The 17,042-nt window shown below is 39.0% G+C and overlaps 1 protein-coding gene across 1 annotated transcript in view; it reads left to right on the forward strand.

Annotated features, from left to right (window-relative positions):
• The window catches only part of PCNX2 (pecanex 2), a 172,407-nt gene that overhangs the window by 30,471 nt on the left and 124,894 nt on the right, over positions 1-17,042 (forward strand). Inside the window, exons 4-8 of the mRNA XM_031552196.1 lie at positions 640-676; positions 1,142-2,419; positions 9,862-10,009; positions 10,178-10,323; positions 11,576-11,669. Of these exons, the coding sequence (XP_031408056.1) occupies positions 640-676; positions 1,142-2,419; positions 9,862-10,009; positions 10,178-10,323; positions 11,576-11,669 (1,703 nt within the window). The remainder of the gene's footprint in view (positions 1-639; positions 677-1,141; positions 2,420-9,861; positions 10,010-10,177; positions 10,324-11,575; positions 11,670-17,042) is intronic.

Genomic DNA, 17,042 nt, shown 5'->3' on the forward strand with positions numbered 1-17,042 from the left:
ACTGAAAGTGTGCTCAAATACTGGAAGAGGTTGTCCAGAGTGGCTGTGAAATCTCCATTCATGGAGGTATTCAAAGCTCTACTGGATATGGCCCTGAGCAACCTGCTCTAACTGTGCCTGCCTTGAATATGTGTGTGTAGGGGGGAAGAGTTTGGACTAAATGACCTCTGTAATTTCTTTGCAATCTGAATGATTGTAGGATAACTTGATGGTTTTCTCCTCTAGTTTTTCACTGAGAAATTGCTACCAAGTACTGGAGACAAACTTTTTCAGCTACATGTTTTTAAATCACTAAAATGAGAAGTGGAAAAGATGAACTATTTTAAGAAGGTCTAGATTAGGCACCGTGGAATGTTTTTAAAAATAAAATCTTCAATTTTCTTTCTCCCCAGATATAACACACACAATTACAGTGGTGCAATTTGGAGCATGGCTGTTCTATAACCATCTCCATCACCCACCCTTTGTATTATGTGGAAGGTACACATCCAAATTTCAATAATTTTATTGAATATCAGCACTGTAATTAACCTTTGATTAGTTAACTATTGCACTGATCTGTTGCATTACATCTATTTCTTTTCTTCCAACAGAATTTAATATATAGCCTTACCAATTTTGTGTGGTTTTTGTTTTTAGGACCTGCCAACACGGGAAACTATTGAAGATCTCAAAGGTATCTTAAAGGCATTATAATTCCTTTTCAACTTTTATTTAATCCTTGCTTGCCCCTCCCCCCACAAAAAAAGACACAGACGACCCTGCAGCAGGATCTGTCATGCCTCATGTTAGGATCTGAATGGAAAAGCTCAAGATAACAAAATCTTAAGGGAGTTCTCACAGAAGCTTTCTCAGCTGTCAGCTGAGCTGTTTGGACTATAGCCTTTTGGTGAGAATGCAAGTAGCTTTCCCTGTTTTTTTTATATAGAGAGACTAAAGAGTTTTCCTCCCATGCTCTTGGGAAGCTCTGTGTCTCTGGAACACGTTAAAAGAGGAAGCCAGTGTTCAGGTAACATCTTAAAACCCTTAAACATCTTCTGACTGGAGACTTCTTTACAGTTTTTGCTCGCTAAAGATTTTACCTTGATAATGTATAGTGGTCCTGTTTGCAAAACCTAACTCATGTTACATCTTTTATTAGGGATTACAGTATTAGAAGAGCAGTCTGTACCACCAATTTCATCTACCTCACCTGGTATCAAAGGAGACATATTACCAGTTTCCTCAGCCTCTGCTTCAGGTTCTACAACATCAGCAATAGTGACAAAACCAGCTGCTCTGGAAACACTTTCTGGAACTGGAATAAATCAAAGCGGAGAGAATGAGCAACATGGATCACAAGTAATTCTCATGGACAAAGATGTAGCTAAAAATTTCTCTAATATTTCTTCATCGCAAGGTGATATTGTAAGGACTGGAGTTTCTTTGGAACCATGGGACAGTGAAAATTCAGTTATTTCAGACCATTTAAGTAATCCAAGAAATCAGAGAAGAGAGAAATTGCCAGATGGCTCACTGCAGGCAGGCTTTACCAGTAACTGCCCACAGTGCAGTGCTTTTGCAACCAAAGATCCTGAGCTTGTGGAAAGTTCTTGCAGTGCTGATAGTACCAATGAAGACCTTGACTGCTCAGATAGTGAGACTGCTGTTGCAATTGTTGACAATTCTCTTCCTGGAGACCAACTGTGTGAGCCCATTAAAATTGTCATCACAATGAGCAGCACACCAAACAGCACCCTCAGTGACCTTGCAGGCTCTGTCCATCTGAGGGCTCTGGGTACTGAGAGAACGAGCTCAGCTCTTGAGTCTGGTATAGTCACGGCAGATTGGCAAAGTCAGCAGACTAATGAACAGCTCAGAATTCCTGTTATAACTTTTGATTTGTCTGATGACAGCAAGGGTAACGACTGTCCAGAAATTAGTGAAAGTGAAAGAACTCCAGAGATGTTGAGGACTGATCTGTCATCCAACCATTGCTCTGGCTATGAATCTGGTGATGCAGTAAAAGAACACAGCAATCCAGTAAATGCTCCTACAGAAACGAACACTTGTTCAGATCCAAATCAGAAGAATGCTTCTGAAAATGTCCAAAACATGGGTTTGAGTTCAAAAGAAGAACTACAGAGCCTAGATCCTCAATCCTGTAGAACTGCTCATGAAAAGAGGCACATGCGGGTGCTGAGTGTAGACAGTGGGACAAATGTGCTTTTAAGTAAGAATTCAGTGGAGGCATCTGACAAAGAGAAGACTTTGCCTACTTCTAAATCTGATCTAGAAGCTAAAGAAGGACAGGTGCCCAATGAGTCTAATTTTCTAGAGTTTGTCTCCCTTCTGGAATCCATTAATACCTCAAAGATGAAGGCATCTAATCAGTCTACTGTCAAAATGGAGGTTACAAAAGAAAATGTTCCTGCTGGAGGTATGATGCATGATTTACGACTTTTGGAATAAGAAAGTTGAGATTAGTTACATTGTTTATAGCAGCTTGGTCTGAGATCTGCAGTAGAGTGAATACAGGGAGGAGAACTGGTTTTGTTACTAATTGGTGGAAGGCTGGGCTTGGTTGGAACAGGGTGATTTCATGAAAGTGTGATAGTGTCAGCTACAATTTCTTGAGTATTACATTTTCTTAAAGACACCTTTTGAAAAAGCTAATGCTAACCTCAGTAGGAATCTAGTCCATATCTAATGTTCTGTGCTAGATTGCCTTGTGACAGGCCTGGACTGTGGAAAAATCAAAAAGAATTCTTAAAAAATTGTGTATAGTTAGTTTTGTACCTTCTCTTACAAGGTGCATGTTGAAGAGTCATCTGTGTGTGTCTGAGTATGTAGAAAGCTGGATTTGTCACCAGTGGTGGCTCAACTTCTAGCTAACTCCCGTGTGCATGTGCATGTTCCTCAGCTTCCTCTATAGATATGTGTTGCTTTGTAGTTAAAAATAAAACAATCACATTCCCAGTGTGTTTCTCAATAGGTAAGAGTTGCTGAAGACTGAAATATTTGGGCTTATGGAAGAAAGTTTTGTCAGTGGGGTTTGTTGAAAACATCAGATATTTTAATGGAAAATAGTATCTTACCATGCAGTTTTCCATTTAATAAAGAGTTACGTTCAAAAAGAAAGGGAAAGAAGAAAGCTTCTATCAGTTCATTTTAAAACCTGTACGCAATCTAGTTTATAATTCTAGCATAGGAATATCTGGTTTTAGCCAACGTTTTCCTTGCTGTCACCAAACTCTGACTCTTTTCTGTTTAGGAAGAAGCATTATTTCTCATGTCTTTAGCAGCTGTGTAAAAAGGACTAGAAGACCTGTTTCATGAGTATGCTAGATGAGGTGCAGTGGAGCTGTGTGGAGTGTTGGAGTACTTGCCAAGTGATCTGCTATTTTGTGGTTTAGAAGATCTGGGCCAAAGTAAAATGAGACAGCCTATATTCTTTTCCAAAATGTTCTGTAAACTTTAGATGCTGTAATAGATTGTTCTAAGGTAGCTTAAGAGGAAGCAAACTAAATGCCTGTTTTGCGTTGAACTTGGGGAACTTACTGATACTCAGCAGTGCAGCTTCTCTCCATGTCAAAACAGTGTCCCTTTCCATAGACTGGCTCTCAGACATCTGTCTTCCTCTACCTCACCCCTCCCCCCTAAAAAACTTTCATTATATGGGAAACACACTAGAGATTTCAGAATGTCACGTTTATAGAATTAAATGGCTTTCAGATGAATGCCTTGAATAATATGAGAGGGGAAAACTGCCTCTGTAAAGGAAAGCAATCAGAATAAGTCAGGTTATCCACAAATTCCATGACAACATACAAAACAAACTTGATTCATGTATGTATGGTTATTAGAGTTTAGATCTGGCAAGCTGAATTCTTTTCATTCAAACCCAAAGTCCTTGGGGAAACATGAGGATTCAACACCAATCTGATATTTGAAGTGGCCAAATGTGAATTCCTTACCTTTCCATTTTCTGAAGTCTGTATGTTTGTCAGCATTGGAGTTGATCTCTACACAGCTAAGCTGCCCTGAGCTTTTTTGGGGCATGCTGAGCTGTTACGAGACCCGCAAATGTCCTTCTGAGTAGGGGAGTGATACTGCAGTGGCTTCTGTCACCATGTGGTGTCTGCAGACCTTGTGTTGATGCTGTGGGAAAAAGGCTACTCAGTCCAAACTTCTTAAGATGGGGAGATGTAGTTCAAAGACAGTTGCTGTTTACAGCAAGTAGGCTTTATTTATTTTCTTGCTTAGTCAGAATGTGCTCTTTGCAAAAATAAATTACTGTCATTACTGGCAGCTTCCCCGCAGTAAGATTTGATTTTAGGAATGAGAAAGCCTCTAATTTGTTTATAGCCTTGCAATTACAAATGTGCTTTTAACAAAAGAGCATTTTAAAGCAGATCTGAATAAACATTTATTCCCGCTTTAAAGTGGTTGTTTAAAAAAAAATGTAATGGAGGGGAGGCAATATAGAGCAAGGCAAAGCTATGCACCCATTGTTTTGAGGGAGGAGGTTGTCTTTTTATTTCTTTATTCTTTTGACCTTGCAAACCACTTAATTGGCAGAAGATAATAACAGATGTCTAGTCCAAGGGAGCATGAAATGCACCTCACAAAGGTGTTTACTGGGAAATGTGAGAAACTTGGCAAGTTCCTGGAAGGCTGTGTATTTGGAGCTGTGTGGAAGAAGGCTGATGTTTTGCATAATTTGGAGAAGGTAGGGAAACTTGTGAATCAGAACAGTCTTGAAAGTGAGCATGTGAATGTTGTAGATGGTTCTTTGTTTGATGTGTGCACCCTCCACACACTTGTGAATTGTGTGGAAACAGAAGTTGCATCATCTTCACCCAGCAAACCCTTTGCCAGTAGGCAGCTCTGTAAAATACAGAACAAGAAAATAAAAGCATTCTTAACACTAGCAGGGATGCCAGATTTAATGTGTTAAATACAGGATGTAAAGAAGCCAGCTTTTAAGAGCTGTTGCTTGTTCTGTTGACATTTTATCTCTTCTATGTTGTGAGAAAGTACCACTGCCACTGTTGCTAAAAATGATTTCTGGACCACTGTCCTTCCAGTTCTGAATCAATTTTTCACCGCCCTCATAATGAAAGCCTATGGAAGGGCAACTGCAAATTTTCTGTATCCTTTGTATTGTGTAGGGAAAACTGGGCTTATGGTCTGCTTTGGGTCCTTCTGCCATGCTGGGGAGCAGAAAAAGAGCAGCTGCACACCTGATCTCTACAGGATAAGGGCCCATGTCCCCTCTGCCACAAGTGACTTGAAATCTGGAGCAGACGGTGTTATCACCAGGGGACAAAGCCAGCTGTGGGAGTGGTGGGAACCCGCATGGCAGAACCTGAACAGGGACTGTATGGCCTGAATTGAGATGTTTTTCAGGCTCTTTTTAGAAAAGGCACTCATTATCCTGGTCAATGCAGAAACCACAACCTTCAGTTAGTTCTTTTGGATCCCTAGCAATTACACTGCTCTATAAAAAAACTAAGATGTACTTAAGTGGATATTTTTAGATGACTTAGTTTTTCCCCCTACGTGTAAGAAAGAGAGCTACAGCCTGCCGTAGAATCATGAGGCAGAGTGATCTTCTGCATCGAGCCACCAGTCCCAGCAGCAGCTGAAGTGTGAGGCTGGGGCAGGAGGCACCTGGAACATGAAGCCCCTTTGAATGGAGGCTGGGGGGTGGTGCAGAACTCACTTTGCTCAGTGTGATGCTTAGGCTGTAAACAGGCTTCATAGGCTGTAACCTAAAAATTTCAGACTTTTTAAGTGATGTTAGTGTGTTCAAGGGCAAGGCTGACACCTGTAAAGAAATTATGAAGCTATTTCAGAGGTTGGCATTCTGACATTGTTAGCTTTAATGATTAGATTACTTACCTGAGACCTCAAAAACCATGGTTTTATTCCCATCTCTGTTTTGGCCTTGGTGATTATTGTGAGCAAGTCACTTCTGTGCTTAAGTTTCCCTGTCCTGTAACAGGCACAGCAAGTACCAGTAGTTTTTCCTACTGCTTCAGTATTAATGTGGTAATCCTGATTAATGGATAATCTTATGTGTTTCTTCACTGCCTGTGGCAAACCTTTATAGCAATTTGTGGACTGCATCAGATTTACTGACCACTGCTGATGTTTGGGGGCAACCAGCTTTACTACTGTGTTTTTGTTGTTGTTTTTTTGTTTTAAATGTATTTCTAGCATAGTAGGCAAATGTAAATTGTGGATAAAGTACATAAGCTTTATGGGTATCCAGCATTTTTACTTGCTTGGGCTGCTCTGAGGAATTGTCTTGGGCTGCGTATAAAGTATATAATATAGTCGATGTATAGAAGTAACAAAACTACTTTTTAAAATGTTTTTTTTTAATACAATGTAGGAAAGGGCAACAAAAATGTAAACCTAGCAGGTTGGACACGTGCAAGGTTCTTCTAAAGCAGAAAGGATGAAGGAAGGTTTGGGAATGTTGATTAAATTGTCTGGTTTTAGTCTATAATATGTTATCCACAGATATGAAGGGGAGATATCATTAGTCAGAGAGCTATTTCATTCTGAGTACTGACAAGAGCATAGAGTGATTTGAAGTTAGTTATTTCTGCAACCAAGCAGGCAACAAGTGCAGTACAAAGTGAAGCTTTCTATTTTGGAGCTTAGTATTGTGGGAAGAAGTAGATTCTGCAACAGCAATTAAAGAACAGAAGAGGCTTGGGCTTAATTAGCTTAATTCTGCTTGACCAGATTTCAAAACAGATGGTGTTTGAAATTATGACAACAATGGCATTTTAACTTGCAAGATTGAGTTGTGGAGATTGGAATGGGGATATGTGAGTAAAAGACAAAGGAAAAACATCTAGGAGACAGGAGAAAGGGCACAAAATGATAAAAATATGCTAAAAACATATTAAAAAAAACCAGAGACTAAAAATTTAAACTGTTGTTTTATTTTGATAACTATTTTTACGAAGGCTGTACCCTTTAAGCTGTAAAGCTGTCAGACTCTTCCCAGTGATCTTGGCAAGGATTTTAACAGAATACATGTTATGTTCAACCAAAATATAAAACAGGCATACAGACCTGTATTGGTATTTGTGCAGGACTCTTCTACACCATCCTTCCACAGGCATCATGTAGCTATAGAATCGTAGAATATCCTGAGCTGGAAGAAGCCCACAAGAGTCGTTGAACCCAACTCCTGGTTCCACACAGCACCACCCCAAATCTGTGTCTGAGAGCGATGTCCAAATTTTCCTGAACTGCAGCACTCGGGGCCGTGCCCACAGCCCTGTGCAGCCCATTCCATGCCCACCACCCTCTGGTGCAGCACCTGTCCCCAACCCCCACTGCCCTCCCCTGACACAGCTCCATGCCGTTCCCTCGGGCCCTGTCGCTGTCACACAGAGCAGAGCTCAGTGCTGCCCCTCCGCTCCCTGAGAGGAGCTGCAGCCGCCATCAGGCCTCCCCTCAGCTCCTCTGCTCTGCGCTGGGCACACCCAGGGGACTCCTCAATGCTACCTGCCCTACAGATCTTTCACCATCTTTGCAGCCTTCCTTTGGACACTCTCTAGTAGTTGTGTGTTCTTTTTTACTATGGTGCCCAGATCTGCATGCAGTACCACAGCGATGGATCTTGGTACTTGAGATGTGGTGTGTTGTTTGCGGAGCCCAAGCCTGTGGCTGGGGCTTCTGCTGGTCCAGCTACAAGTACACCAGAGCAGTGGAGCAGTGCTGCTGGCTCCACGTCTTGCCAAACTCTATAGTGAATGTGCAGCTGTGCTGTGTGTTACGCTTTTTACTCTTCTTTTGGTCATGGTATTTCTCCTGCTAGCTTAATGTTAAGCTTTGCCAGAAAGCATTTTGGTGATGTGGAGCTTGTTACGCACCCTAGCAGGACACTCCTTGTCTAGACACCCCTATCTCTGTTTAAATTCTGAAGGTGTAATTCATTTGGAAGAAATGAGTGCTTATGAAAACTAGGCACAAACCCATAGGGCCTATCTGTCCAGGGCTGGAAGTACTCATTACTGAGGTGTTGACTGATTGGCATATAAAGCCTGTAAGAAGGAGGACTGTTTATGTTTTTATTATCATGACTCTTTACTACTGCAGGAAAAAAGTCTGAATGGTTTGTGGTTTGGAATGGGGAAGAGAGACATTTTCCGAAACCACCAGGTAATCAAATTAAAAAATCTTTTTGTTTCAACCCTAGAGCCAGTTTTGGGCAATGTGAGACCAATTAGATTTTAAAACCACAATTTCTGATCTCTATCAGTTATTAATGCTTGAACAGCCCAAACCTTTGGCAAGATGATTTTGATGAGATGTCTATGGCTTCTGGTAGTTGCATGATTTAGAGGATGCTTCAGTAATTCATGGTTAAATAAGATACTGTTTTTGCTTAAGACAATGTTAAAATCTTTGAATAGAAAGAAAGAAAAGCCCACCAATCTGTTTCTTTTTTTATTATTTGCTTTTTTTTAATAAGAGAAAGTAGGTCTGCAAAACGTATTGAAGTTTGTCTCCCTGTATAATAGACACAAAGCTTTTCCCTAAACCAGGCTTATACTCACTATACTGCACAAGAAGCCAAAATCCCTTGTGCTCCATGAAGAGATACAAGACCTGAAACATTTTCAGTGTTCTAATGACATTTTAAGAATTTTTCAGCAGGAGCCAAAGGAGCTGCTGTTTCAAGCAAGAGTTATGTGGTGTCTTTATTTCTACTGCTCATTCTGCCCTATCTGGTTAGGCTTGTGATTGTGGTCTGTGACCCTGTTGAGGTTCTTCACATTTGATGCTGCCTGCTGTCTTTTCATTAAGGGCCAAGACCTGCTGGGGTCAGTGTGATGGTACACTTGAAGTTGTTCTTATTCTTCTGGATTTTACTTTTCTTAATAAAAACAATTGAGTAGGCATTATCTCCAGAGAGAAGGGATTCTATGATTGTGCAGTGAGAAGCTACAGGACACACTGCAGCATCTCTAGCAGCACAACATTTTCTTTCTTAAATATTTAGTTGTGTGTCAACTTATGATGGTGATGAAACCAACATTTGTTGCACTTTAAAATCCTGCAGTGATGAACAGCAAAACGTTTTGCTGTTCAGCGTGAGCATAAGTAACTAAAAGAGACCATCACTTGAAATTTTTTTATATATAGAAATAAATTTTATATATTATATCACTTATAGGGGTGATATAAATTGGCATATTCAGTGTAGTAGAAACAGGACAAATCCATTGTGTGTGTGTGTGTTTTTTAAAAATCTATGGTTCAGTGTTTTCCAAACGTAGGGAAAGCTTCTGTGAAATCATTTAGCTTGTTTTTCTCTGTACTGCATCAGGAGTGTGACTGGTAAGGAAGAGAAGTTGAGTAGCTATGTAGTTTCCATTGCAAATTCCAGCTTTAATTCCTTTGAAGATGCTTCCCTTCTTTTTGTAGAAAGGAGTGAGTGTAAAAGAATGTGAGGCAGTGCTGCTGCTTTTCTGCTGTCAGTATGCATAGCTGGGAAACAAGTTGTAGTTCTCAAGAAGGCAGACTCTTACTGTTATGGGTAAGGGAAGATTACTTCCTTTGGAATAAGAGGAGAAGGAAAGCAGAAATTCTCACTCATTTGTCCTTTGTATCATGCAGCCTTTTCTTGAAACAGTGCGTTTGCTTATCAGGTCAGAATATCTCCTCATCCAAAATTCTCTGTAAGTTGTTTAAGCAATATTATATAAGTCATATTAATGTTTTTCTAAAACTAGTGTTTGCTGTTGTTTTAGCTTTTCCTTAAGATATTTCTGTGCAGTTGTAATGAGCAACACTCTTGACAGTCATCTATGGAGACTGTCTCTACTTCACTGCCCTGTTTTCCAGATAGCCAGACAACAGAGAGAAAAGAAGAAGTGATGGGAACAGAAAAGCACCGTGAGCAACTTCCTAAGCAGGAAAGATCAGATGTACAAAGCCAAGATCGTGCTAGTACTAGTCCAGTACTACCAGAGTCTGCCAAATTTACAGCACTGTAAGGCCAGTTTACTTTACAATTTTGTACTTCAAAGATATGATGTAATCTGTTTTGTTTCATTGAGTAGAAATGACATAAACTTTTAATTAACCTCTCCTTCTTTCTGTTTTATTGAGAACAAGAAAAAAGTTCCTCATAGTAGTTTTGAAACATTTTTGTGTCAAGTTACCAGGGCAACAGGCAAAGGCAGATAATCTACCGAGTAACTTCTCAGCAAGACAGTTCTGTCTTGCAAGTAATAAGTGGACCTGAGGCGTCTGTACAAGATGAGCTATCCGTGGATGCAATGCATGTGTTCATAGATGAAAATGGTGAGTTTCTATAGGTGGAATAATTGTAATGTGTGAAGAAATTTCTGTAGAAAATTTTAGTCTTCCTAAGAGGATGCTTTTCATCTTGCCTGTTATGGATTGCATGTTTTCCGTGTGTAAAAGAAGATGACTTAGTCATATCAATAAATGTACTATCAGATTAGCAATAACTAGGGTGTTTAAAATGCAACCACACAGATGTGAAGTCTCTACACTGCCATACATACCAGAAGTTTATCTTCCAAATGTCATCCTCAAGAACTGCAAAAACAAAGCCTTTGTGCTGGGAGGGGAGAACAAAACCTTTCTTCTCTTTACTGTTGTCTTTTCCAGCTGAGTTTGAGTTGGTGCTGGCTCAGGCTGAAATCTCTCTGATGATATTGTGATTACTTTTGTTCAGAGTCCTGATCTGCCTCCTCTTTCAAGTGAATTAAATAGAGGAGTGGTCTTAAGCTTGGAGCAGAATTGCTCCACAGCTATTACTAGAGATTGAAGCTGTAACATGCATGGTGGTGGTTTGTTTGAACTCTGCATGGAGCCCTGTGAGGTCCTGGCCAGCACCTTTGAATTGCAGCCACCACACTTTCCCTTAAAGCTGCCTTCAAAACCAGTGCGAATGAGTATTTGTGGCAGCTGGGATCCTAATCCCAGCCTTGTTTTGTTTTTCTGCTGATTCCTCCTGGCCTTGCTCACAGCCCTACAGTTCCTTGTGTGCAGTGAGGCTGAGAGCGGCAAAAAAGCATGGCCTCAGGCTTGAGTTTAACAGGGTCTCTTCATTTCTTCCTGTTGAGCAAAAGGGGAGTGCAGTGCCTTTGGTTTTAGCAGAATTTTTCACTGTTTTTACCTTTTCACCTCACCTTCCTGAGCAGAAAGAAAAGATTTGTTCTACAGTGAGTTTATATTAATAGACGGTCTTTCCATTTACATGCATTTAAATGACAGCGTTGTCCGTAAGCCTCTTATGAATGTGTTTCTATGGATGCTGTTTTGATTTGGTTTCTCTTTGCTATCGTGGATTCTTACGCTTAATTATGAAGAAGAGGTCAAAATTTCACTTGTATTTGTCTCGTTTTCTGTAAATTTTTCAGTTTTTTTGAATGTTAATTTGCTCTCTGAACTTTAGTTTGCAAACTAAAACCTGATATATATTTATACATGTGCCTAATTTTTTTTTATAAATTTGTTTGCAAAACAAATGATCATATCGTGTAACTGACTTCTTTTATATGAATATATATTTTTTTTTCTGAAGGGGAAATTAGATCCTGTTATTTAAAGGCTGGCTGTCAGAAGGAAGGAAATTTTCGACATCAACTATCAAACTGTGATTGTATTTCAAATGCTCAGTAAGTAAACCCTTATTTTTAGAAACTGAGTTTTCATTGCTGGAAGCTATGAAGCAGAGTGTAGATTTGAAAGATCTGCGTGAAGGAAGAACACTGGAGAATAAATGTATTAACCTATTCTAGAGATGTCAAAGTATGCATTTTTATTCTGTAATAGAACAGCAATTGCTTTGTAAGAATATTGAATATTGTGGAAAAGTGAAAATGAAAACTAGAACTAGCCTGTGTGATTTCCATTACTTTCTGGGAATAGCCAAAGTCAAGTGTGGCGATATAAGTGAGATTTGTGAATAAAATAAAGTAAGTGAGACTGTTACCAGATATTCACTCAGCCTCATTGTTTTACTCATTTCCCTTACCTGTTGGGTCCTATCAGCATCAGCTACTGACACCATTTCCTCTCAATTCAAGCAGCAGAGCTGTTCAACTTTCATGGAATGTCTAACAGTAATTTGCCACTCTGAAAAAGGGATCTGAACAATTTTCTTTCCTAAGGTCTTTTCAGAGTGATTGCACAAATCCCAGGCTCGCTACTGTGGTTTCTGCTGTCTGATGTGATTTGTTATGCATGTTTATAAAAAGAATTTTAATGAATTATAAGTATTATTATTGAATTATATGTTTTTCATATTGTTATAGAGCATTTGTAAGAGTGAGGGGATGAGAGGGTTCATTGTATTAATAGTAAATATTGTTCTTAAGGTTTTTGGCTTTCAATGGAGACTTTTGAAAACCTCAGGAATATGTTAAGAATGTGCTAGCATTATAGATAAAATGCTGTTATGAGATGCATGAGAATAATACTCTTTATTTTCAGAGGATGAGGAAAAAAATATCTGACTTCATCTGTAATAGAAATGTTTATGTTTCTTCAGGCAGAAAGGGAAAACAACCCATGGTAGAGTCTAGTTTCAATCAAACATCTTGGTTAGGAGTTATGTAACTCCTACAACTTCCTCCCCCTGCCCCTCCCCACTTAGTACAGAATAATGCCCTCCTATCCCCATCCCCTTTGTGTAACTGTGAACTGAATCTGTCTTAAATGCATAAATAGTTTTAGGTCTCCTGACAGCTTTCCGTTAACCTGTTTTTATTAATAAAGGACAATGTTCCTTCTCTAATATGCAATCCTCCTAAATCTGTCCATCTGTGAACATCTATGTCATCTGTGATCTTGCATCTATGTCTTGCTGTACTACATTAAATGCAGATCTTTAGTTTGTGGTTTGCAGACCTCTAGAAATGTGAGCTATATGTAAAGGAGTCTGTTAAGTGTTGTTGGTAAAAGCAAGTTCAAATGTTCTCTGCAGCCATTTACGTCCGTTTAACTTAGATCAGTACCTTTGTTGGAAATCTTGGAATATAGTAGTTCTGTCAGACTGTACAGAACAAAACAGCAAAGATCAGTGTCTTCCCTCTGCTTTACTGTTTTTGTATAGGAATAGAAATGCAAAACACAAAAGCTTTTCCAAGAACAGAAGAGTAATAAAGGAAAGTACAAAGCAGAAATTTTCAAGAAAAACTAGGAAGGAGGACCAGGAAACATAAAGCGTGCCCAAAGCTGAGATTTGCAAGAGCAGTTTGTAGTATCTTTAGATCAGAGAGATTACATTTGTTGTTCAACTGGCAGTTCCTAGCATCAGTGCATAGATTGAAGGGTAGCTTGGGAAGGAGAGGGTTTTCATTTTCTCTTCAGTTGTTCACCATCAAGTAAGCTTGCATTTAAATGATCCTGAATGTCTATAGCCTAGTAAAAATAGAGGAAAACTCTTATCTTCTTTAAAAACAGTTCTGGAATGAGGCATCTCTCCTTCCCCATTCGCTCCTATCTCCACCAGCAGGCATGCACAGCACTTAATGTCAAGTTAGTTTCTTGTCCATAGTTAAAAGTAAGCCAAATAGTCGCAGTTCTCATTTAGTTATTTTGATTATAGAAGAAAAAGGCAAGTATACCGAATAAAACAAAGCACAAGGCATAATCAGCATTTGCTTCAGTTACAGTCTCTTTATGTCTCTGTGGAGAGTTCTCCAGAGAAATTACTCACTCAAGGGTAGCCCTGCTTTGACAGAGATATTTGGTAAGTTAAAGTGATAATACACATTGCCCAAATCAGTAGCAAGTCATGCCTTGAGCTGTCATTGTGAAGGATAGGAGGACTTCATTGGATAACTTACATACCCCATGTGCTTGCCTATCACATTGTTCATTGTGTTGTGCAAGAAGTCTGTACCAACAGGAGGTGCTACTGTTATGAAACACAACTCTGTCATGTCCTTAACTTATCTCCAGACCTATCAGAAAGTTAACTAAAGACAGGACAATAACTCTGACAGTGCTTTTACATGAGTATAAAAAGATTTGTGTATGCAAGTCATCCAAATTCAATCTTATGAGCTCAGAGGATGTGGGAAAAATTAATGCCTGGATATAAGAGGGTTGCATCTTCACTGAATAGCAGAAATAGAGTTCTGATCTCAGAGAGCCCAGATTTCAGAAGCTTATGAAGAAAATAAATAACGTAGATCTGCAGTAGACGAGTATAAGCTTTTAAAACATTTTTCACCCATCATGCTCTGTCTCTAGTACTTAGATGAAGTTTCTCCTAAAGCAAAAACATTAAACTGAGTTGAGCCAGTAAAGCCCAGATGTTTGTGGGCTGTGTCCTGATGCTTCTCTTTGAGAAGACTTGGAGATGTTGGCCCAAGCCAGGTGGTGGCAAGAGGCTCTGGGGCTGTTGGTAGAAGCAGAAGAGCAGAGGTGCCAGCACGCACTGGACTGTGGCACTTTTTGGGTAGCAGTGCAATTCAGAAAGGGGTTTTTATTAGGGAGTATGAACTGGTTGGTCCAGGATAATTTAAGTGGCATGTGAATTGGCCAAAGGTAAATACCTTTTGAATAAGTCAAACAAATCTGGATAAAGTATTTAAGTCTATGAAGTATTTAAATATTACTTGAAAGAAGCCATTAAATAAAGCCTTGAGGCAGACTAACTAATGATTAACAATCTTAAATTCAAATTATAACTGTCTCTGTCTACTGAATCCTACACTATTATCTGCTCCAGCAGTAAAATCTTAACCAATATGGCATTCCACAACAGCAATTAGTAGGAATTGAAATCAGAGTAGTATTTCTGTGGCCTGTGAACATATTAATCTGATCCTCTTTCTGAAATGCATTTATCACAACTAATGCAAAGTCTTAACATTGCCTCTTTCTCACAGAACTTTTGGTTTGGTGTTATGGTTTTTTACTTTTGTGTGCTTCTTGCCCTTTCTTGGAGTTTAAGGGCTAGATGGACAACCTGAAAGAATAAAAACGGATTAAAAGATGCCACACAAAGCAGATGTCTGAGTTTGAAGGACTAAGGCATGCTTTCTGCAGAGGCTCCTTGACATTGGAAACAATATTGTTAGAAGGAACTGGCTGATTTCAAGCGCTGTCATCGCTTCTTTTTGGCTCTATTCTGTAGTGATATGATCTTTAGAGTATTCTCTAACTTGTCAGGGTTAATATGTATTCCATTAGATATTGTAGTAGTTGGACTAATAGAAGTCATTACCTTTACCAGCAGTCCTTGTCCTGAAAGCTTTCAGAGCTTCTTAAACATGGATGAAGTCGTCTTAATCATTTCTAAAATGATATTTTGTGAATTAGAATCATTTCAAATTAGTTTCCTATTTGTGTCTCACCAAAATCTCTCACTAATCCAGCTTTTAAAAAATTTTGATAGTTACATTTTAAGGTAGTCTTTACACTGTAATGATTGTGCGCGCGCACACACAGAAAGAACAGATACGTTTTTCCCATCTTAAACCTCACTTTGGCAGGGGATTCTTGTTGCTGTATTTGGTAAATTACTTAAACATGGGCAGGTAACTAATCAATTGCCCAATTACTGTCCATGTAATTACCCTGACCCCATTTCTGACTGTTGTCTTGCCAGAAGCACCTCTTGCCAACGATCACTGGAATGGATTCCTTGCGGAGCTAATTGCCTCTAAATTTGATGCCCCCATTACCTTGCCAACTTCTCCTCTAGCCATAAGTTGCTTTTTGACAGACTTTGACATGAGAGAAAGTGCAAACTGTATTCTAAGTTCATGAATTACGTTAGAAACCACTTACAAAAAGGCCATTTGGATCTGTTTTGGACTTAGAAACTCGAAAAACCTTCTTCTGATCCATTACATTATGTTCTTTAGCAACCTTTATTTCCTTACAGTGAATCCTTCATATTTCTGTACCATGTGGCTTAGGTGTGTGATTGGATTCTGGGATGGCAAAGGAGGACAAGGATGCTCACTTGTGTAAAACTGACGCGTGGTATAAGCCTGAACTCCTTTTTTGCATGATTAATCTGTCTTTTGACTTCATTTTTTTCTAGGTTTGAAACCTTACCTATATAAAACAGTTAAAATCACCAGTTAGAGTTTTCTTCCCATTGAACTGCTGATACAATGTAAAACTCACAATCATTAGCAATAATATCCTTTAAAACATGAAGTGAAAATATGTGCGAATTAAACCATTTTTAGAGATTTATACCTGTTTTTGGGGCTATTACAAACAAGTTGGAGTTAGTCTTACTGATTAGGAGGTGTCATTTTGCATCCTTTTTGTCTGCTACTGTGTGACAGAGAGCAGATGTTTCAAAGGAATTTCGTTATCTACCTTGAATATCTCTTGTAATTAAATAACTGAAGCAGTTTTCATAAGCATTCAAAAAGATAAATACTGGCTATCATGTTATCTAGGAGTTACGTGTGAAGTGGCTCATAAGTATCAGTGAAAATATAACCTCCTAAAATTACAGTAATCATAGTAATAGCGTTAATAATTTCTGCAGCAGTAGTGTGATCTGTCCCCATTACAGAAATCAGTAGTATCATAAGATATATATCAATGCCAAATGCATGAATTATAATGCAAGACTACAATTGCATACTCTATGCATATTTGCTTTACCAGGCTAATCTGTTTTTCAAACGTTTGACTGCTTTTCTGTATGTCCTTGTGTACTGGAGGTCTTTTTCAGAAGGTCAGACAACCTCTAGTGTGTTTGTGTACGTATCTGTATGTATTAAGAGAAATATGTCCATATTCATTATCTCTCAGTAATGTAGCTTTCCTCAATGGATGTTTGAAATACTGTGCTCTTAGAATTCTATCTTTCTGAATTACGTGGATGTCAGAGGTTGATAAATAGGTGTGTTATCTTTTCTGGTTTCACAGCTATGAAAAACTGTTCAACTCATGTAATTTAGTGCTGTTTTTTCTCCCAAGTACCAAGTGCTAAAATAATACACTGCCTGAATCTGTAGCCTACAGAATTTGAATATTTGCATACTCTTTTTGGTGATTAATATGTG

This window comes from Meleagris gallopavo, chromosome 2, assembly GCF_000146605.3.
Source record: "Meleagris gallopavo isolate NT-WF06-2002-E0010 breed Aviagen turkey brand Nicholas breeding stock chromosome 2, Turkey_5.1, whole genome shotgun sequence".
NCBI classification, from domain to species: Eukaryota; Metazoa; Chordata; class Aves; order Galliformes; family Phasianidae; genus Meleagris; species Meleagris gallopavo.